Consider the following 23,963-nt stretch of genomic DNA (forward strand, 5'->3'; position numbering starts at 1 on the left):
TTTCATACACAATCTTGCCGCAATATGATCTGTACTTAACCATCACAAAAACAATAAAGACTTCAGATTATTTCTCAGATTAAGATGAAGATTTGGGATTTACTCATGAATAAACACAAAGCATTGCTCACACCTCCGTATCCATCCTGGTCTAGATCCCCAATGTTGCTGACTGTCATCCCAAACATCGAGTCATATGTCCCATTGAGGCGAATGGGTCGAGCCTGATCATCCCAGTGACCAAAGGGGTTTAAATACACGTAAACAGCCCCACCAATCTCTGCTTTACGGTCAAAAAAGTTAGGCGCTCCAACAACCAGGTCTGTCCAGCTGGTGACAAAAACAAGAGAAAAGGGAACAAAATTAAAAAACTAAATTAAACAACTTCATAAGTATAAAAGTCTTTTCAAGCAATTCCTACTTATGTCAAATCCCTTCTTAGTTTTCACACTCAGTTTTGAGCACATGTGAATTTCTGATCCTTTTGCGTTTAATAGGCAATTTTATGCATTTAGATTCTTTTTTTTTTTTTTTTTTTTTTTTTTTTTTTTTTGCCGTTTACTTTTTTTTTAATCCCTGTAAGAGGTCAGTTTCAAAGACTAGTGTTCACTTCAAGGAAAATTATTCACTTCTATAGAAAACTGCTTAAAAATGCTCCAACTCTTAATAGTATACATCATTATGTTACAAATATGTATATCTGCCAAAGTGTTAAAGAATGAGCAGCTGCCTTATAGGACAACATTTCTAGCCCATGCATCACCTTACGTCTCAGACTACATAGTAACTTGTGGTAGCGGTACTAAAATGATGCAGTTTGAGTCAGAAAGTTGTTGATGCAGCTTTGTTCAGTTTCCTAGGGGTTATGTTGTTCTTGTTATTGCTCTGTTTTTATTTTACTGTTTGTCAGATTTCCAAATTTAAAAAAAAGCACAAGGATCGGTTTATTGACATTTAATAAAGCAACAGAAACTACCCTGTGGTGCCAATCCAGAACGATCCAAATAGGTGATAGCTTTGGGTATTAAGACTAGTGCCTTAGTACCTAAAGCTAGTGGTACTCTTCAAGTGAAGATGTTTGCTTTCAGTAGCATTTCTACTTATACTGATCATTCTGTGATGTTTCTTGCTGTCTTTCAATTTCTTCTTATCTCACCCATCATTGTTGAGATCTGTGGTGGCCACCGAGTATCCAAATGAGGATGCCAGTTCCTCTCCCCAGAAGATGTGCTCAGGCACAAGTCTGTATACATTGTCCTTCTTCAGCAACACTACAGCCCCTGTGTGATTGGCTCGAGGTGCACCAGCCACAAAGGTCAGCTCCCCGAGGCTCATTATCCCCATGGCAGAGTCTACAGAAAATCCTGGCAGAAGAAAATTAAGAACAAGAAAAAAGAAGAAAGAGGAGGAGGAGGGAACAGGGAAGGAGGGTCAGGGGTTAGTATTGACCATGGGCTTTAGGGGCTCATCTCCTCTCTGTGTGCGATGTTCTGCTCATCTTATTACTAATGAAATGTGTGCCTTAAGTGGCCATTGATTTTATGCCAAACTAATGATGAGTGTAAATGTTTTTGTGTGCTGTGTTTGCAAAGCGGTAGTGTGTTTGCTGGAAAAAGGAAACAAGATGGCGGTGACAGTAACAGAAGATGTATCAGCCTGCTTCTAATGTCTTGTGAGATTCATGACGCTGTTGCTCTGCATCAGTTTCCTCTAGTGAGGGCAATATGTAAACACAGTTGAGGGACATTAATCAGATTTACTGCCTAAAGCATCTCCTCCTTTGTGCGCGTGCACTTACACATACATCTGTATGTGTGTGTCTGTGTGAAGGAATGTGGCAAATGTGACTGCACACTTATATGTGAAACAGGTGAAGCACACAAGGGAGCAGAGGAGAGGAGGCATGTTTATTTTAATACAAAATTGTGTCATATGCAAAACTTATGCAAAAAAAAAAAAAAAAAAAGAGTGATCAAGATGTAAAATAATAACACAAATCATTTCAAACATTCCATCTGAAAGCAAGCAAGCACATGCATTTGCTTTCCTGTTATAAAAGCAGGCAGAGGGTGTGAGACTGAGGATATTCCAGGAGGACATTTTGTTAGTGCTGAGTAAACATGCAGAGGGAGACCAAACGGACACAAACAGTGAGTAGCTCCAGGGTGGCAGGTGTGGAATGCAACATCGCAGCTCGCATAAAGTTAAAGGATGGAGACGGGGTGCTGCGTTTTGCTCACAGCGTGGCTTTTTACATGCATGCCTGCAACAAGGTCTTCACTGTAAAACTAGATGGAGAATAAAAACATGAATGGTGTGAAAGGTTTTTAAAGGAAAGGGGGACCTTTCATAGACCTCAGTAAGGGGGGGGCATTAACAAACTGCTGGCTTTTACTTCATGGGTTGTGGTTTAACCATTAGAATATTATTGCTAACACCTTTTTATAGTTTTGACTTGTGTTTTGTATTTTTCTTGCTTTCTAGCATCACGGTTAAAGCTTAATCAATAATGTAAGAAAAAATTTTGTGAAACAAATAGCTGTTGTTGTTTTTTTAATTATTTTTTTTATTCTTTGAATACATTACAAATAATGGCACTAAATACTGTTTGAATTTGTAGAAGTTTAAATGCAATATAGTCGCTGTGCCAAGGTTTTGTCAGTGACAATCTTTTTCATGTTGTTAGCACTGTGGTATACAACAAAGCCTCAATAACCCCTATAAAATACAATTTTGACTTTTTTTAAATTTTGTGGACAGCATTTGACCTTGAAATAAAATAAAAATGCAACATTTTCTTTTTTTCAGTAAGACATTACCTTCAAATTAATCATTTTGTTTACTTGTGATGACATTACAGAAAACAGTTGAAATCCTTTGGCAATTGAGAATGACAGTTTTAAATACATACAACAGTCTCTATCATTTTGGGGAGCATGCATAGGTGTAGCATATAATCTGGTAGGATCAATGGAAGCATTTGAGGTATAAATGAAGGCTAAAAGGTCATGAAGGAATTAGTGTTGTCAAGGAGACGGCTCAATATGGAGAGGGTAAGAAGGCTTGGAGGAATGTGAATAGAGATTTATAGATGATCCTTTGTGAAGAATTTAAAAGGTAATGTAATGATTAAAAGCAGGTCCTGTTTAGCCAAGGCCAAGTCATTAATTACTGGTGGTAAATACGGAGAGATTTATAAGAATGACTTTCACACCACTTGAAGGACATGCATTAGTGAACCAGTTTTGGTGGAGCTGAGATTATGACGACATCCACAATTAACAAATAATCCCACTGTCTTTGGCATTCATGTTGTTGGGTTTTTTTTCCCATTTTTTTGCTTTTTTTAATTATCAAAACATTTAATGGGGTACACGCTAATGATTAATGATAACATTTTTTTTCTTGGTTTCCATGTAAAAAAGCATTGTTGTAAAACAACCGACCAAGCTAACACTATCAGTATGAAGGTGCCACTTCAAGTCACATGAAAGGGATCTGAAACACTTCAGTCTCCAACAAACGTTCACTTATAAAACTCTTCTCGTAAGATTCTGGATACTGGATCAGTTTCGTTTATATTACTTTAATGTTAGCTAAATTTCTCCTTGTTTCTATACAGTTACATTTCATGCACGAGTCTTAAGCTTCAAAGAAGCTCACCCATCAACGCCTTTACAAATTTTTTTGAAAATAAAAATACATAAAGCCCAAACAATAAAATTGATTTACTAAAGGGTAAATTAACTAAACTTCAAAATAAGGGAAAAACAACTTTCAATTACTGAACATAGGAGAAAATTACGCATCAGAGAACAGCGTAGATCCTAGACTTATAGGCTTTTGGACCACAAATATTTTAATTAACTCACTCTTATTGACAAATTTCAACTTTCAAGGATAAATATGTTTTAATATGTTTGCAGGTTTTTTCTCATGCCTAAAAGAACAACAACAAATCCACTGTGTTCATGTAAACATTTTGATATTAGTGTTTAGTGAGACGAGCATGTGTGCCTGGTGGAAATGCTCTAGTTGAATTTAGTATAGTTAAGTTTGGTACAACTGCAAAAATTAATAGAAAAACCACCACCAAAATACCCTGGAAAGCTTCATTCGGACAGACACTTATGAACTGACAAATTAGTCTGACACAATAAAGACAAAGTTTAACAGACAGATAAGACAAACACCCTTCTGCTACTTAAAGAAATAGCCATCTTTTAATTAAAGAATAAAAAATAGAAACAATGAATTAAAGTTGACTTTTATCATAGACAAATTTAAAAATAAATTAACAATTTTGGATGGCTACTTCTTTATCACAGCGAAGACAAATTCCTACAATGTATACAAAAATTAAACACTAAACTATATATGTAGACATGACATGGAATTAGCAGAAACAAACAAGTCAAAAACAGAGAAACGACAGAGACTATGTCCACTACACGCCCAGTTTGATCCAAACAACGAAACTCCACGCCTACAAACCTAAGTAGCTATTATGAGCTACATCCTCAAAGACTGTGGGCCGCTTGGAGGGCTCCAGAGTTTTGTACAGCAGTGTATCTTCAACGGGGCTAGCCATGAACAAGAGCCCTAAGGCCCAAAATGGGAGAAGAAAGAAAGAAAGAGACAGAGGGAGGAGTGTGGGGGGGGTGATGGGGTGGTGAAATGGTGAGGAAAGAAAAAGGGGAGAGGGGAGTGCTGGTGAGGCAGGTTGGGATTGATTGGTGTTTTGTTTTCGTGGTGCTTTGGTGGTTTTTCCTGCAAAACCACTGGGTACCTGGAGGAGTGATGACATTTCAGACTCAGACTGCAGATGACTTCAAGTTTAGACACGTTTTTCTCTTCTCCACTTTTCAGATGGGCTAGAGGCTGATGCATTATTATGTACAATATTTTCCTTGTTTGTCCACAAATCAGAGCAATCGCTGGCATCACAAGAATTCCTGCCAGGCCACAGTTAGCTCTAGGCGTTTTTGTTATGTCCACCCACTGTGAGAAAGTGTTCACAAAATGAGGTGGAGTCATATTCGGAATTTTATGAGTCATAGACTGATATGCTCAGCCAGAAAATGATCCCCAGGGACTGAGACAAACACTGAAATAAGTTTTCCCTTCACCAGTTTGGGGCAGTTTAATATCTGCTACTGTTTGTCATAAGTTAGTCATGTGTGGAAGCAGTTTAGTCCTGGTGTCATCTTCCCCCGGCCCTCTCTTTCTCTCCTGTGCACGAGCAGCAGTGAGCAGGGAGGGCAAATCCTACCCAGGTAACTGTGGTAGGGCACAGGGATGAGCTGGGCATTAAGTTGTTTCTCATCTGCCACCTCATACGGTCCGTCATCAAAGATACCGAGGTCAAGCAGAGTCTGGTTTAGGAACTGGACCCGTATCTCACCTAGACAGGAAATAGGTGAGGGCACAGCAAAGCAACAAGAAAAACATTTGCAATTCATTTTGCACATCAAACACACATTCATATCAAGATTTAGATGCCTTTCAGTATGTAATACTTACTAATCAACATAGTCTGCTTTTATCATCACACTCCAAGTTTCAGCCCTGTTAAGTATTTTGTCATTATTTTACTGTGGACAGACTATTGTTACAAGCAAATAGGCCCATCACAGGTGCAGTTTCTGCCCAATATATAAATATACACATTCAGTATTGTGAGAAAAATTAGTCATTTTGCAGAATCAGAAAAGCAAATTTCATTTGCAGGCTAAATGTAAAATGAAGATTCAATGTTTTAAATTTGAAAATGTACCAATGTGCTGCTCTTATGTGGGATATTGTGAGTTTACCTTCAATCAGCTAACTGATTTCTTTACACAGTGTATCTCAGACCTTTTGTTAATTACACCCATGCCACTGAGCTGCATCATTTCTCTGTTCAATCAGCAAATTGGTCTATAAATCAAATACACTGTCCTAGTAATAATTAAACAGTTTACATGGATTGTCTTTCTTTTTTTATTTCTTTGATTTGTTTGAAGCATTAAAATTGTGCCGCACATAGGTACTTATTAAAAGAGGGATTGATATAAATTAGGGAAATCATTATACCTTAATTTCTAGTTTCATTCGATATAAGGAATCAAATTGTTTAGATTTCCTGATTTGCTATTGATTTGGGCAGGTAAACCTCTACACCGGGGGGTCCTCAGGGGCCAAAAATCTGCAGGTTTTCTATGGATCGCTGCTCCAACACGCCTGACTCAAATTAATCCGTCATTGTGCAGAACTTCATATGCTGCTGGTTCTTTCCCCTGTAAGTCAGGTGTGTTAAAACAGAGATTCATCAAAAACCTGCAGGACAGGGGACCTTGAGGACTGACTTTGGACACCCACAGCGCTACACGTTTGGCTCATATAAATTACCTTTCCAGTTGTATGTTCCTGGAGCCCCAAACAGAATGTAGTTGTTGTCTGGAGTAAAACTGGCAGATAGGCCCTGCTGACAGAACCCAAACTGTTCATGTCCCTGCGGCCGACCCTCACAGAACTTCCATTCTCCTCCATCCAGGTCGTCTCGCTCTGTCAGGTCCTCACTTAGAACATAACAGCGTCCAATGGGATCGCGAGTCTCTAGAGGTTGACTCACACGTTGTCTCAGCTCATACAGGTGCGCACAAGTCTGTGGAAAAACACCTCTGGTTGATGAAAAATAATAGCCTTCATCATTACAAATAATGACTTGACAAATTATTCAAAACTACCAATATGTTATCTTTTTTGAGACTTGTCTGGGAAAGTCGAACAATGTCACAGAGCAGCTTTCTGTACTGATGAACATACACGGTGCTTCTGCTATACTTACCACCACCTTGCCTCCAATCCCCTGACTCTTGACTGTCACTCCCAGCCACTGGTTATCTTTTCTCTCTGTGTCCAGGTTCACTGAGTGAAAACACAACAACTGTCAATCAAGACATATTCAGAGCCATAAGAACTTGTGGCGCTAATCATGTTAACCAATCAAACTTGGAACCAAAGTACACAAGGGGGCAAATTTTCACTCTGTTGGTTGTGTTGTTGTTTCAATGATAATTTGATACTTTGTAGATCAACTTAATAATTGTGAATGAACTCAAACTCACAGTCTCCATCAATGTCAACCCTCTCGCAGTCATACTCCTCTGGTGTGATTGGACACCTGAATAAAGCTCCAGGACGACTGCCTCTCAAAAGGCCCTGCCCTGCGGCCTGTGGCGCCCCCACCAGGATCCTAAGGGAAAATCAACAGAATTAAAGCTGGGGTAATCTTGTTCAGAGACTTTTTTTTTTTTTTTACTCTTGGTGAAGTGGTTCCTCGTCCTGATAGTAGTCGATACATTTTGTAATTATGATTGATAAGAAATATAGTTAGTCCCCTCAATTTAGTGTAAATCTGTAAAAACTCTGACCAATCAAAATGTTTGGGCCGAATTGAAGTTGTTCATTTCTTATATTTTGTAAGCTTCTTCATGGCTGGGAAAATGCAGGAAGGATTTCCCCGACTCAGTTCGGTTTATTTGCCTCCTCCCGCTAAACAGCCAAGAAAGAGAAAATTGTTGGTGGAAAAAGTTGCGAAGTAGAAAAGCACTCGGAGAGCACAAACCTCCCGGACAGCCTTGAAAAAATTCCTGGATCCAAACAGTGATCTGGATCACCACCAAAATTAAATCCATTCTTTCTTTTCACATTTCCAAGAACTCGTGAAAATGTAATTATAATCCGTCCATAACTTTTTGAGTTATCTTGAACACAAACAGATAAACGCTGGTAAAATGTTAACCTCCTTGGCAGAGGTAAGAAAAAAGCCTTGAATCACACAAGGAGCAAAACCAGAGGGGGAGGAGCCATGACAGGGTGCCACTTTCAGATCTTGCTAGCTCCCCAACATTACCTACCCCAACTTTAAATGTCATTTATGTCCAAAATTAATACTTGATGTGAGATTAAAATCAATCCACATTATTAGTCACACCTGACTTTTAAATCCTCCTTATCTGAGCACCTACAGCTGAAGTTAAACTAAAATCCTGCTCAGACATGAGAAGAGCATGTGATGATTTCATGTTAGTTTTGCTGATTTGTAACAGGCACCTTCGTCTGACACTCAGCTATCTAAAACCATCCTTTACAATCAAGTCAAGTCAAGGAAAAGTTTTATTCTAAGTGAGGTAGTTGTGATATTTTGGGGGCAGTGTTACTGCTCTCTGCCATATTAGGAGTGGCCGATTCAGGCAGGGATGCTATTTAAAAACTGAGTGTTGAGCCACATTCCACTCAACACTATCAAGCAGGGTATATGGTAGGAAGTGAGACATACGGGAAACAGAAGCAGTGGCGGAAGCACAGAAGAAAAGAGTAGCATTTAAAAAACAAAACACTGGAAGCCATGATCTAAAACTAGCATGTAGCTCTCATTTAAATATGACAGAAATGTTTGCTATGAAAACACTTGTCTCAGACGTGTGGTGACTAATAAACTGTGGCACCTGGTGGTACAAGGTTCTCACCAACATACAGTCTCTCCTCTCATATCAACTTAGTTGTTTTTAGACTTAAACTGACCTTAGTTTGTGTCTGCAAAACATCCTTTAATTTACAATGCAGAATAACTCTCATTCAGCATCATATCTGCTAAGAGGCAGCCATTGCCACTTAGAACATTACCCCTGTTCTAAATAATTGATATTATAATGTTTGTATCATCACAAGCCTGTTCGAAGTAATGACAAGGTATACAAGCTGCTATTAAGCCTTCAAAACGGATGAGCCTGCAGATAATTATATGTTTATTGAAAAAAAAACAGAATTTAATTCTGTCCATCTATATTGTTACTGACTTTTTCCTGGTTCCAAGTAAAATGTCAAACCCTAGAACTGACTTTTGTAATCTGCAGATAACGTACTAATCACTAGAACTGACATTACACTAAATACAACTAGGAGGAACTGCAATATCTGCTTTAAATAGGATGTTGGATAAAGACACAACGTGGTTTTAAGATTCTTTGTGACCTAGTGTGTTTGTTGTTTTTTTTTTACTCTGCAGTACTTACTTGCATGCAATCCACAATATGACTGGTCAATAACTGGACCAACAGAAAAGAAAACCTAAAAATCTCATTATATCGGATGTTTGCCTTTAGGTTACATATTTATTTTCACACGCACTCAGACAATCTGTTCATTTAAAAAAAAAAAAACCTCGTTTGGCTTGCGGATGTACATTTGTACAAGTGCACCATATTTCTGTGGCCAAGATCATTGAAATATAAACCCTGTGGATTAACCAATTAAAGTTTTGGTCTACCATTTGGTAGAGGTTAATTTGCAGTGACTTGCAGAGAATTTCTCTAAAGAATTGTGGAAATAAACCTGCCTGAGCCATCTCCCCCAACTGGTTTGGATATGTAAAACAAACTGTTTAAAATTAAAACCATTTTACTGTTGTTATATTATTGATAATGTCTTCTTTTTAACATCTCAACCATTTGCTAAAATACATTCATTCTGTTTATTCTCGTCAAAAACAAATGGAAAAACACAGAGGAACATTTTTCTCTGGCCTTTTTGTTAGCGTCAATGTTAAAGGGTTAATATGTGATTTCTTAGCCTCACGATGCTAAAGCGAGACTGAGGATGGTTAAAATATAAGAGTTAGTACAATATTAAATAACATACTAGCTGCAAGTATCACAGTCCCCCTTTGATTTAATAAATGTTTCTGTTTTGTGAAATTGCTATTATTAGGCCAATAGGTACATGACATACGATAATGTGCTGTTATAAAGTGACAAACCAGTAAATAGTATGAGGGCAAAATGATTTTTCACGCAATGTCTACTTAATGTAGCAAAAGATTTTCCTAAGCAGAAAGAACCCTCTCAGCCATAGTTCAGTTCTTCGGTATCTTTACTTAATATTGCAGTTTGTCATAAAGTTGTTCTTAAAACTTGAAATAAAACTGGTAATATAGAGGTTAAGACTTACAGATACAAGTACCACCCAGACTGAGGAACGGCTCAACTTTCTATTTTCTGCTTCTGACAAATGCATCTGTTGAGGTGCAGCTATGCGTGACTCAGGAATGATTATTCACCTTAATGAGCAAGGACCCAAAGCAGACCCTCACAGCAGAGACTTTACAAGACAAAATGGCATGATAACAATGATGCCCATCACAGGTGGTCCACATAAAATAAAATAAAAAATTAGAGGCTGGCATTAGGTCAATTCAAAAGCCTGTTTCATAAGATGAATAATGCATCACTAAAGAACATGATAAGATCAGATCCCTCTTAACTCGACATTCCAGGAGACTTTGGTTTATGTTTAGGAGTAAAGGTGATATCGCTGCCCCCCCCCCCCCCAACATGTATAGATGCTGGAGCAGGTGTAGGGGTGTCAGGTTGGGAGGTCTTCTTAACTTTCATACCACCATTATTTGGAGAAGAGACTGGGATGGATCTCAACATGTCTATTTCCCTTAACTCTTACAGGCCTGCCAGACTGATGTTATTTTTTTTCTTTTTGCTGAAAACATTTTTTGTTTGTGTGTTTTGGGATCACATCATGGCTGTAATACTACACACTATAGCTGGTTTAATTATGCGTAACTTGCTAATATGTCAACTGGTCAAGAAAAAAGTTACTGGTATTCATGGAAGGTGAAATGAGTAATTGAGTGTTGGAAAAATATGAAAATTTGACTATTGTCAGGGTTCATAAAGCAATGATGAAATATGAAAACATCATCAATGAATCAAAATAAAAAACTTTAGTAGACATACCTAATTAGCAAATAAGAATACTGATAATTAAAAGTTGTTTTTTTTTTAATGTTGTTTCCAAACAGTGTGCTCCTTCAGTTTCTTAATGTGTACAATTCTGAACATTTGTGAAAATCTTTAAGAGGAAGAACAACAGTTGGGGCACACTGCAGCTCAGATGGTTTATTAATTCAAGGAACTTGTCCCTCATCTAACACGAATATACTGAACGTTGGACAGAAATTTACCCATTTCTATGAGGAGAAAGAACAATTGAATCTTAAATAAAACTATAAAACAGGATGAAATGCTCAGCAAACATGCACACATGCCCCAAATTCAACACAGATGTAGCGTCATAGCCGAGTAATACGTACACTTATTTGCCCTTTTCCATTTTCTAAGATCACTTCACTGTTCAGGATTATACTGTACCATCATAATCTCTACTGCCTAAGTCATCTTTCAGGAATCCACAGTGACTAACTCTGGAGAAGAGACTGAGAACAATGTGATGTGAAACCCACATGCATTTGACCCTATCTGACTGGACTCTGACTCACTGATCATATCGGACAAATAAATTTAAACAAGTCTGGAGTCTGTTCGGCACAGCAATGCTATTAGCTATGCCAATGCAAGTCTGCTAACACAGTCAAGAACATATTGATGTTTAAGGGGTTATATTTTCCTTTTTCACCATCTTAGATAAGCTTGTTAACAGCACAGCTGAAGCCAACAGAAATCACATTAGGTCTGCAGGGTCTTAGTCACGCAGTTGGGAGCTTTGGATATCTGTGTAAAAGTTTCACCAAAACACTCAAACTCATCCATCGCCTGCTGAAAGGCTGTTTGAAGCGAAGTGTGCCTCAATCAATATATTGACTAACACTACTGCACCTGTAGGCATGACAAACCTGCTAAGAATATATTCAAAGATTAAAGGCTGTAACAAATTATTAATGAAAATGACCAAAATTTGGCTGCTGTATTCTGATCAATGTCTTGTTAAATATGATGTAATGTTGCTCCAATTTGTTGTTGGTTGTTTTTTTTGTTTTTTGTTTTGTCAGTCATGAGAATACAACAAAGATAGCTCATTACACTGCACTCATCACACACATCTTCACTGAGGGGAACCTGTGCAGTGACCCCAGCACTACTTTTTCTTTACAATCCCATCCACCCCTTCCCCCTACAGTCCATCTGCAAACAAATCTCTCCCCCCCTTAATATCATCCTACTTTAAAGAGTTACATCCCTGTAATCAGCCTTCCTGAGAGAAACTGGAAAAATGAATGCATTGTCCATGTAACCATTCAGACTAATGTTTCCTCTTTCAAAACCAAAGATAGAGCAGAAATTGAACTACTGCAACAAGCATGCTGGTTTATCTAGTCTTTAGTCTTGCAGCTTGCCAAATGGTTTGCAGCTTTTTTTGGTGTTTCTTTGCTTTCTTTTGCCAAATGATTTACAAAGGTTTGATAAAAGATTTTCTTTTCAGAACCAGTTTCATGCACTCAAAACTTACAATGTTCATTGTCATAAAAGAAGGAATTAAAGGGTTGACTGCAGTCAACAATAGCTACACAACTCTCAGAAAAGGGAAACCCCCCAACACATCACAACATTTATAGGAAGATGTCTTGCAGTTCAAACACGATGCAAAGCTCTAACTTGTTTGTTTATTGAGAGGAAACTGATTTTCAATCCAACAAAATGAGAAATACACGGAAACAATTATGTGAGGAGGGACAAAATTGGCTTCGTAAAAGACTTTGGTATGTCTGCATATCACTTTAGTATTATGTAAAATGCATTTTTTATATTCTGTTGGAAGGATACAACTTTTTTTTTTAAACCAAACCCTTCCTTTGAATGTTTAAACTGGGTTAACAAGAATATTAAAGCGTGTAAAAGTTCAACAACTGCTCTTAATAATTTCTAGTTTCATGGTTATTCCTCCAACTCCCTCCTAACATCTTTAACATCTGTCCATCACACTGCAGTGTGAGGCTTTTCTCTGTAGACAGTGGCTTGAAAGGATCAACATGGTTCTTTCAGCCTTCTGTTGTTGTCCTGCAGCAAGACTGTGACCTCTGACCCACAGGGGAAAATGCAAGTGAACACATGTGCCAGTAAGACATTATTAGCAATATAAGTGCTTCCTTGTCTCAAATATTTATTCACAAACTAACAGACACACAACCAGACAGTCAGCAGAGAACTGGAAGCTATGCAGCAACTGTGTCAATTTGAGATCGACCCATAGTTCAACATCGTGGGATGAGTCTCATAAAGCTGAAAGATGTTTATAGGAAAATGTGGATTTCACAACTGACATCAATCTGTCCTCCCAGATTTGCTGATGAGAAAACAGCAGCTGGGGATTTGGTGACCAAGCTGTGAATCATCATATTTTTAACATCTCAACTTTCACCTACTCTGACCACAGAGAAACTGGTCATGCAAAGTACAATACAGTACAATAAGAGCGACAGAAGCAGCTGGCGCAAAAAAACTCCTTTACAACACCAATTTGCTGCTAGTGAGTATTACTCAACTTTCATATTTAATGGTTCTTTTAAAGGATATTGCAAGGACTGAATCCAAATCTGAAAAAAAGATAAACAAATGAAAGGGAATTTCTCAATACCTTGGTGAAAGTGGATGTTGGGCAGCAAAAGGAAACAAAATGCTTTTCGCTGTAAGGACAATGGTAACCTTATCCTCACAACATATGCATCTTTAACGGCCCCTCTGATCACCACCTGCCTCACTGATCAATAAGTGAAAGTCCATTTTCAGGCATAGTTGGGGTAATGATTGTGTCTAAGGCCTGAAGTGTAAAGGGACACCACCCCTACACAATATCTTCTGTCTTATGTTTTATCTGATTTTTGTCTTTAAACTTATCCTTTCATCCATCTATTGATCTGTCAATGTCAGTGTCTGACTTTCCTCCTCTAACTGAGTGATTTCTTTGTCTGTGTTCTTTTCTGGATTTTTTTTCTTGAACATGTGAGTCTGTTGGCAATATAAACATCCAAATGTCCATCCTTTCTCTCTTCACCTTTCTTTAAGCCAGAGTAGCTTGACTGCGATGTATTACTCTACCATGAAGTCATATCGGTCTGTGCAGACCTTCTACATACAGAATTTCAATAAAATCCCTGTCATTTAAAAAAAAAAAGATTTAGATATATATTTGCAGATTGACAGCGACGGGCCTCACCAGTATCCCTCATGGGTTTAATTTATCTCTACTGATGTAAATAAAATGACATCTCTGGTACCTGGGAATATTGGTAAAATTGTGCCTGAAGGAATGAAGCTGCAGATATTCTGTGTAATCTCTAATGTAATATCTGCACTTTTATAATATTCACTTTTATATGAACCAACATACTTTTGCTGTGTTATCAGTGGAGAGTACTGCTTTGCAAAAACAACATCTTTCTTTTTTTTTTTTTTTTTTTTGTCATTTTAAAAAGTGTTAAGATTGCCTTTAATATATGTGCTAATCTGGAAACTTTAAAAGTCATTGACCAAATTTCCATATATCATGACTTTCTAATGATAATCTATTACTTTCGGCTGGAGTGGGCTTGGGGTTTGTGCTTTGTCTGCATGATATATGATGAATGATTAGGTTTTTATTTTTAATTTTATTAGGTTATATGCTTAAGTGCATGAAGGCTTGTTTTCAATAGGATGTTGAAGTGCTACTGATATTTAATCACCGTTGTTGTGTAAAGCACTTTGTACTGCTCATTGATATGAAAAGTGTTGAAAAAATAAATTTGATTTGATATTCATTAGCAAACTCATCACTGTTTGCTAGACTCTCAGGTTCAGTGGCCTTCCTTACATACTTATTTCAACGTTCATTGTTCGCTCTCATCTATAAGACACTCCAAGGTCATTCACCTCCATATCTAACACAGCTTCTGCACCCAGTATCAGAAGCCAGGTACAGCACACAGTCTTCCCATTGTATCATGCTAATCCTTAAAACCAAAACTCTCTTAGGTTAAATATATATTTTTCACTTATTTCATGAAGTGACTAGAGCTTGTTGCTAAAATCTTTGAAAATGTAGAAAATTTTAGTTATGTCTGTAATTTTTTTAATACAATTTCGTACCCTTTTTAAAATCGCTTAGATGGTTTAATGAAATTTATGTGCATTATTGTTGTATATGCATAATGTTTTGTTTAATGTTTTACTGTTCTACAAGTGCTTTCTGGCACTTGCCATTCTATGGTTGTGAACATTTGTTCTTAATGTTTTGCCTGGTAAAATAAAGGCCAAATTAAATCGAGCAAATATGGGGCAAAATCAAACATGTTTAAATTGACATGTTGGTCACCTATAGGCTTCATGCAGCTGTCAGAGGGTGGTATTATGTTGCTGCTAGCTGTCATTTAGCAAATTTGGTTGTCTAAACTCGAAACAATAAGATTCATCAAATCAGAGAAGCAGTTGCAATGAAAAGTCAAATATCAGCTCTGCCTTGTTGTCCATACATACATCTCTGGTCTTTTTGTCTTTACTGTTGTTACCTGTGCTTTATATTTATTCATTTTCAACAGTTTAGGAACGTTTCCTATTTTCTCACCATGTGCATGAACAAACAGGTTATATAAAATTGTTGTATTTTACCAATAACACAAATACTTTCTAAAAACAGTGCTAAAATGCTAACCTGGAGGTCATTTCTTTCATTTCAAAATGCTATTTCAAATTAAAAGTTGTGTAGACACAGCCTGAGGTCAAGCAATTCAACCCAAAACAGTTGGAGAAAATGACAAAGGATGGAAGGGACTGTGATAAAGCATGGGTGACATGTTCGAGGAATAATTACAACAATTACATAGTGCGATTGTTTAAAGATAAAAGAGCAGATTTCTTTAATAAATGCAAACAAAAGCCTCCACCTCGCTAGTAATTTCCTGTTCCCTTCTGCTTTTCATTGTGCTTTTCTGAAATAATTTCAGTATCAGTTCCAAGTACAGCTGCCATTGGTTGATTGATTAAACTGCATCTGTGTCAACTCCTTTCATGCACACATACACACAGAGACATGGATACACACATATTTAATCAAAAGAGAAACCCACAATGATTTATTCATCTCTGCAGCCCCCATTCCCATCAGACCCTGTACACCTCCCCCACATACAGATCATGCGATCTTCACAAGCAATTGCTGGTGTCAAGTGAAAGCAATGCTGAGTGTGTGTTTTATAACAAGTAATACAGCAAACAAGTTCAGAGTCAAACAAGACTCACTGCAATCATAATTCTGCAAACCAAAACCACAAAAAGGGCAAAAATCAAGATATTTTCATGTGACCTCAAGAATTTGTCCGCCAACTGTTTTTAAAGTTCAAATGCAGAATCAGCACCTGCTCTTCTAACACCACTAAACTGTACGTTTTCACTGCAAGTCTGTCGGATTTAAGGTGCGTTTTTCTTCCTGACTCTGCAGATTGTGCCTGCACTTGCACTGAGCACGTGGTCCGCAAAGCAATATTCCTGAAAGCTCTCGGCCAGGCAGCACTGCTTCCAACTGAGCTATTGTCCAAGCCTGGGCTGCACTGTGGAGGAATGGAAGAATGCTAAATAGGCAAAGAATAAGTGGGAGGTAAAAAAAAAAAAAAAAAAAAAAAAAGGCATTAATCGCATGTGTGTGCGTGTGTTTGTGTGTGTTTGTGTGTGAATGTTGTAAAGTCCATGCACCCTTTGCTCTTTCTGATTTCTCATATAAATAAGCATTGCAACAGTTCTTACATTTATAAGACTTTCACTTGAATAGCGTCTGGGAGATTTAGTAGGACAGTTATTGTGGGAGAAGAGGAGAAGGAGAAAGAAAAGTAAGCAAGAAAAAAAAACTTGAATTGAATTAATGGCAAGAAAAAGGGGGGATGGTTCATTCAAAACTCTTGAGCTGGGGTGAAAAGGTAGCTTTTATCTGGCTGTTGTCATGTAAATTACACAAATTCTTCTTTGTGTTATGAATGTATGAAGCAGTTTTACTAGGCTGCATTTAAATACAGTTTTCTCTTTTTATAAAAGATAAAAAAGGAGGACAGGAACTGAAGATGGCTGGTGTATCAATGCCTGTGAAAACATTAGGGAAAAACCAGCTTATGATTGGTTAAGTTGCCAAAATGTGTACTTTTAAGAAGTCAAATTATTTTTTATGGAAACACAAAGATTAGTAACAGGTGACAATGTTTAATAATGTTGTTCTCTGGGCAGCAAAAGTGGGTACATCTCAATTTTTATGAATGTGATAAAAAAAAAAAAAAATTATTATTATTATTATTATTATTATTATTATTATTATTATTATTAATGATATAATAATAATAATAATAATAACTCACTCTTAGTCCTGTAGAGTAAATGTCCATGTTCCAGGGAAAAATAATAAATGAACCTAGTTATTTTTAGAATTTTATGAGGTAAAGACTCTACTTTTGTTGTAAAAATAAACCATTTCAAAAATAACTTTTTATATAAATAACAGCTTTATAAAGAAAAGTTAGTAATAAAGTTGTAGCTGTTCTGTCTTCAGTGTGACTATTCCAAAAAACTGTTTAGCTAACATAAGAGCAGTCTGTTATTGCAGTCCTGACATTTACTGGCTGCTTTAAAGCAGTAAACCTGTCAGTCACTCATGTCTCCCTCTGTATGACAGTTGCTTGTGCATGATGGTGCTTTGACAGTAGAAGAAGAATTAAGGGGGTTATTCTTTGTATAACCTGCTTGTAGTTACAGAAAAGTAATCAGTATTAAAACAGCCTTTATAAGTGTTGGTGAAATGTAAAAGTAGCATCCTCCTTTACAAAAGGATCCTACAGTTGTATCTGTTTCAGCATGTTTGATGAAAAGATTCTGGTCTCTTGTGATTGACTTCTTTTGCTTCTTTTAAAATCAAACAGAAATAACTTCTCTGATACAGTCTTGTTCATACAAGCAGTTCATGCAGGTGACTGTTCAGTGAGAGGATTTGTTCAGCCTCAGAAGTCTCTGTTTTAGATTCTTACTCAGCCGGTTACACCAAACTCCAGACAAGACATCTACAACCATACTGGCTGCCCAAAGCCAACCTAGCAGTGAGACAGAGCATTCCTTTCTACAAGGGCACCAAAGCAAGTTCACACGTAAACATGAACCTCACTGCAACCAGAGACTTTTACAAATTCCCTATGAGAGCAATGCACCCCAGTCGATTATAAATCAGCAGCCAGACAGAAGGATAAGTAAGTCAAACAATGTTATTTATGATGAGTGGCGATGCTCCAAATGAATAAAGGTAAAATGAAGACTCAAACATGTTCATTTGTCTAAGAAGAGCTGTTCAGAAAAAGGATACCGGCTTTACATTTCTAACCCTATTCCAAAAGTAGGCAACTTGGTCAAGTTAAGACATAGTGCAAAAGAGGTTACCAGAGCTGGTCAGAGATCTTTCAGCAAGAAACAATAATAGATTATTTGTGGCTTGCATTGCAGCAGCAACAGATATGCCACCCCACCCCCCTCCTTTTTTTCCCCAAAGCACTTCAAAAGAGGCTAAAATCTTGAGCGCCAGATATTAACTGAAAGAAAAACATGAGAAAAGCTACAAGCTGTACAGTAGTGTTGATAACAGAATGATTTATATTCAGAGACACAGAGAAATCTTGGTGTTCTTTCTGAGACTGATCACATTGTTCAACATATGTAGATGTAGGATGAATGCTGACACTATAGTGTGTCCATGTTGTAAGTATTGTATCCATGGCACTGTTGGGCATGAGTACAGCTTCATAGAACCAATACGTCTGTTGTACTCATAATACTCTTGTTAGGCAGCAAAATGGTTTCGAAAATGCCCAAGGAAATCCTTAAGAGTTTGTGTTTCACCTACACAGCCTCTGACCATGCATTGAAGCACATTATCCACTACAACATATAGTTTTTAAAATGCTAAAATAAAATGTTATAATGTTGGGACACTTTGTGTTTTTCTGCGGGGCAGAAAAAAGCAGTAGCTGAATTCAGAGACAATATAAGTGCAAGGATTAAGCTCAGGGGCTCCCTGTCCTCACTGGCCAGTGAACTATATGCAGAAGCACTTCTCATGGCATTATAAATAGTTGACTAACACACAATGAAGACTCAAATACACTTTCAACTTATCCTCTGACATCACCAGCAACAGAAGCCCCTCTTGACAAGAGGCTTCTGCTTCCTGACAACCATGACAGAAAATGTTTAAGAGTTTAGAGAAGTCCAGAATGCTAGATGGAGGCTCTTCTCCTGAGACTGGCACACTTTTGCTTCGAGACATGACACTAGTGATGATCCCTTACAGTCAATATGAGACCAGTGTGTTACATGGGTCCATTTTTACCTCCACCTTCCTTGTCATATAATAACGGAGCTGTAAAGTCTGTGGCAGCCAAAGGCTGGAATTGTAGATATACTGTAAAACCCAAAAAAAAAGACACTGAAAGATATTGTTAGGGAGACTTTTGAAAGAGTATACTCATCGTCTCCATTGCTTTCGGAACCAGCAGGTTTTCTGTGCCTTCTGGTAACCAGAGTCATAAAACCTCTTTAGGATGACAGAATGACTAAGCCCATCTGTATTAGCCTTCATACATTACAGGTTGTGTGATCCTATCATGAGTAAGCTCAGGACACTGAATCAAAGAGGGAATATCATTTTCACCTCTGATCAAGTGACAAAAGACCCACAATGAGCATAAAGCAGGGTGGCTACAGGCAGCAGTAACCCAAACTCTCACAAGACAAGAAGAAAATGAGTCAAGATATTATCAATCAGTTTTGGGGAGATTATTTCAAAGCAACATTTTAGTAGAATAAACAAGCAGAATACTGATGAGTTTGTTAGGAAGCAGATTAACTACAGTAACACTACTGTAAAACCTGATGAAAATGGAATATGTGCCGTGTTGCTGCCTGAATGAGTCATCTCTAATCTAATAATTAAAATCATCTAAAAAAGTTCATAATTTCCCCCGAGTGGTTGGAGGATAGATGTTAAACCATGAGTTCAGAAGGGATATGTATTGTACTCTAAGGTGTCATATTCAACTAAATTCAGAATCCCAGCCCACATAGTTTTACATTTCTTAAAGTCAGTTATGTTTCACAAATTAGATTTCCAGGAAGATTATGTCAAAAATCATGATCATATTTACTCATCTTTAGGACATTTTTATTGAATCTATTGCTTTTCAGTGAGTTTTGGCCCGTTGTGTGTCAGGTAAAGAGAAAAAAAAACACTGCATCCCACCAGCCTCGAACCAAATGGTAGAAATCATAGTCCTTCATTTTATAACTATGAGATAACTAAGGTAAAACTTTTTTCAGATAATTATCTGGTCAGGTCTGGTTTCACAAAATCAGCAACGATTCGTAGGCAGTTATGTGAAGTGTGTACAGTGTGTGTTAAAAGGTAAAATGACAGAGTTGTTTAATAGATGTGGACATTGTTTGTGCAGTTTGGTTAAATAAGCCCGAAATTTCAAAGAGGTCCTTCTTACTTTGACCTTCTAGCACAGCATGTATGTGCCTGTTTAAAAGTCTATTGGGCACTACATGTGCATAAATGCTTATTCTTGTAATAAATCCATAAAAAAAAAAAATCTGTAAATCTGGCTCAGAGTTCCAAATAGCGAAGAGATTTGTGACGTCGCTATTTAGTATTTCTAAGACTCAGTGCCATGAAAATCTACTAATGAGACTCAGATTAGAGATGAACTCATCATAAGTAATCGGACCATAAAAGTTGGTGTCACAGCATACTGGCAGCAGCATTATTCATGCCACTCTCTTCCTGTAGGTGCATCATCATTTTCACCCATCAGTTTAGACATTTATTGACCGTCTACTGGCACTAACATCACTGGTGCACAATTTCTCTGTAGTCTTCCCTCTTGTTTACTGCAGCCAATGACAGTGAGCAATAGAGCTGCTAAATAAACACAGAGGATAGCAGAGAGGTAGCATGACTGTGTCTGATGTCATTCCTCTGGTCTTACCAGGCGTCAGGATGACTCCAGCACGAGTAAACTGAGAAACCAACAGTTAAATATGGCGCTCCTAATCAGGAGCTTGTGCTAAATTAAAAAATACTTATTTTCACATATACATTACATTTGTTATGTTACAATTTAAGCAACAATTCATTTAAGCTGCAACTAAATAAAGAAATAAAAGGCTACTAATATAAAACACATTTGTCAGAACAATCCTACCAAACAAGCACCAAACAAATGCAGCATAAAGCTTAAATGTACTATTTTCTTGCATATATACTTTTGATACTTCAAGTACCTTTTTCAGACTAACTCTGTACATCTAAGTAACATTTTTAATGCAGGCTTTAAAAATGATCATTTATATTACAGATAAAGTCTCAACCACCAAATCAAATGAGTATGTCTGTATCCGTTTTAGCAATTAACTTCAGGAAAGATGCTTCTTATTTACAACATTTCCTGAAATAAACATTTCCAAAGATTTACAAGATTTTTTTGTTTTAGTGAACTCATGATTTCTGAAGGACAAGAAAAGGGATTATAGGTCTTTCACTCACACTGAAAGATGCATCAAAACAGCTGCTGGCAAACTGCTGATTGGAGAGCAAACATAGTCAAGCAAACACACATGCACAACTCATCTATGACCACATACAAACAAGTGAACACACTGAAGAGCTTTTTGGTATCACATCTCGTGTGGCAGCGACAGACAGAACGGGATCATCAGACTTCCAAAACGTTTCAGAGATCAAACCCTGCCTGCTGATTCCACAGACCTCATCCATTCTCTGTTTACAATAAATCACCATCCATTAACTCAGAGTTCAGGCTGCACTCACTGCACATGCTGCTCATAAATGTGCACTAACTCCTGCAGTTATGAGTTAAACGGTGATTTAGCAAATCAAGTAATGGTGCAGCAAAGAAATGCTGAGTCTAGATCTCAAAAACTACAACAAAAACTAATTTTGAGATTACAAATTGTAGTATGTCAAGCTTCTTGCAATGGGAGGCAGATGAAGATACAAGAAACAATACATTTGAACTCTAAGTCAAAAACACAAGGGTCACACAGGACAAGCTCAGTCCCACATTGATCCACTTACCAGCTCTGAGGTTCTGGAGTAAGCTGTTGGTGAAGTGCAAGAGAGAAACCAAAAAAAGTACCACGGTCTCCTAACTTATGCAGTGTGTGAGTAGTATCCAGGTTAAAGCACCACACTCGACTTAAAAGGGACAACAGACCCCAGATGAAGAGATTCCAACGATGAGAGGAGGAAGATGAGAGGGAAACACTGTTCCCATGTCCCATCAGGGCTGCCATAGCAGGGTGCAGGTCCTGCTGCAGAGCAAGTTCAGTTCAAGAAGAACACAGGGGAGATTACCTCTGTGGCTCCCAGAAAGCTAGAAGAAAATAAAGCGCAAATCCTGTGTAAGTCTCCTCTCCTTTCCTCTCTTCTGTGGATGCCACCCTTGTTTCCAGCCTTCTTTCCGCCTCGCTCTGCCCTGCTGGCTCTCAACTCCGTATGCTGCTGTCAGTCTGAAGAGCGCGCTGTGAAAATGCGGCTGCTACTACTATGTGAATGTGTGTGTGTGCAAGTGTGCTTCTCTCAATGCATGTGTGCCTCCCCCTCCTCCATACTCAGAGAGACAGAGGACAAGTGCCTTGAATAGCCCGCTCACTCCTCCCCTCTCTCTTTCAGGCCCACCCTCCCCTCCTAACCTCCCTCCCTCCCCTCTCTCAGCTGACATCAACACTCAAGGGACTTGTGCCAAAATACCAGGCAAGGTTGTCAGGATACTTGGAGGCTATTGAACAGAGCAAGAGAGGGCGAAAAGACAGCAGACTGTTTCATCTGCTGAGTTCACACGCTCCAGATCTCCTCCTTCTGCGGCCACTTACTGCTGCAGGTGCTTGGACATCTGATGGTCCCAAAGAGAAAACCTGAGACGCTAAAAACCCAGCTTGGAAGAGAAACAAGCTTTCTTTCTTTCTTTCTTTCTTTCTTTCTTTACTGAACTTGAAAGTCCTGACATCTCACTTCGGATGGCAGTGATCTGGAAAGAATCTGGGACACAAAAGGGACTGAAATGTGCACAGTGACCCAGGAAACTTTATTACTGACCTTTAGCTCTGCTGAAAAGCTAGACTGGGAGAATGTGTGCAGTATGACAGAGAAATGCTAATAGAAATAAGATAACAAAATGCCAAAGCATACTATAAAGCATGTATACTTTTACCACAATATGATGAGCTTCTGCAAAATATACTTCTATGAAATTTCCAGCAATAAAACAATACAAAGCTTTTTTGACTTATTCATTTTCTGCATTTTCACAAATCAGCACGCCCTTTCTTTTTTTTTTTCTTCGTTTTGCTTATTTTGTTTTGTTTGGGTTTTTTTAAACTTAGACATTTTACTCCGTTGCTGGACAGTTATAAGTTTGGTTGTTAGGTTATAAAAGCTGTTGAAAAGGAAATGAAGAGAGCTAGAAAACTCAGAGCTCGGTCCGCACAATAAGTTAGACCAAAGCAGCGAGAAAGGGAACACTCGAGAGAAGTGGGCACAGAACCATGAGCCACTGAGAGAAAAGTGACGGGAAAGGAAGCCAGAACCTTGGTTTCTGTGTGCAGCTGTCAGTGTGTCACCGCAACTGCTCTATGCAATAAAGTTCACACAAACAGTTGTAGACCAATTACATTAACAGGTGAAATACTAAGACAATGTGTCAGGGCCCCAGCTTGCCGCCATTAAAGACTAAATGTCTCCATTTTTAGTGGGTTACAGTTATTTTGGTTACCAAAAGGGAAGATTTTATTTATCCAGTTAGGAAAATGAAAGATATTCAGGTCAGTGTTGTGAATAATATTTTGTTGTGTGCAGTTGAAAGTTAGCAATTAATCACTAAACTTCTTAACATAAAAGGATACTTGACTTGATAGGTGATCACCACATTGATTTATTCTGTCTTACGGAAACCTGGTTACAGCAAGAGGATTATGTTAGTATTAATGAAGCTACGCCAGCTAACTATTTAAACTTTCCCATACCTAGACTACAGGCAGAGGAGGAGGTGTTGCAACTATTTTTCAGTCAGAATTTTTAATTAATCCTAAGCACAA

The 23,963-nt window shown here is 37.9% G+C and overlaps 1 protein-coding gene across 2 annotated transcripts in view; it reads right to left on the reverse strand.

Moving 5' to 3' along the window:
* The window catches only part of itga7 (integrin, alpha 7), a 34,389-nt gene extending 12,009 nt beyond the window's left edge, over nt 1–22,380 (reverse strand). The window contains exons 1-8 of one of the 2 annotated variants that reach the window (XM_079242215.1): nt 21,946–22,380; nt 7,110–7,237; nt 6,830–6,909; nt 6,391–6,646; nt 5,273–5,404; nt 4,495–4,602; nt 1,157–1,364; nt 134–330 (exon numbers count right to left, since the gene is read on the reverse strand). In XM_079242215.1, the coding sequence (XP_079098341.1) occupies nt 134–330; nt 1,157–1,364; nt 4,495–4,602; nt 5,273–5,404; nt 6,391–6,646; nt 6,830–6,909; nt 7,110–7,237; nt 21,946–22,163 (1,327 nt within the window). In that variant the 5' untranslated portion in view covers nt 22,164–22,380. The remainder of the gene's footprint in view (nt 1–133; nt 331–1,156; nt 1,365–4,494; nt 4,603–5,272; nt 5,405–6,390; nt 6,647–6,829; nt 6,910–7,109; nt 7,238–21,945) is intronic. The other variant, XR_013771346.1, reaches the window with a different exon arrangement.
* Nucleotides 22,381–23,963: the final 1,583 nt, after the last annotated feature.

The sequence above is a fragment of the Telmatherina bonti genome (genome assembly GCF_933228915.1).
Source record: "Telmatherina bonti genome assembly, chromosome: 6".
In the NCBI taxonomy this organism is placed as follows: Eukaryota; Metazoa; Chordata; class Actinopteri; order Atheriniformes; family Telmatherinidae; genus Telmatherina; species Telmatherina bonti.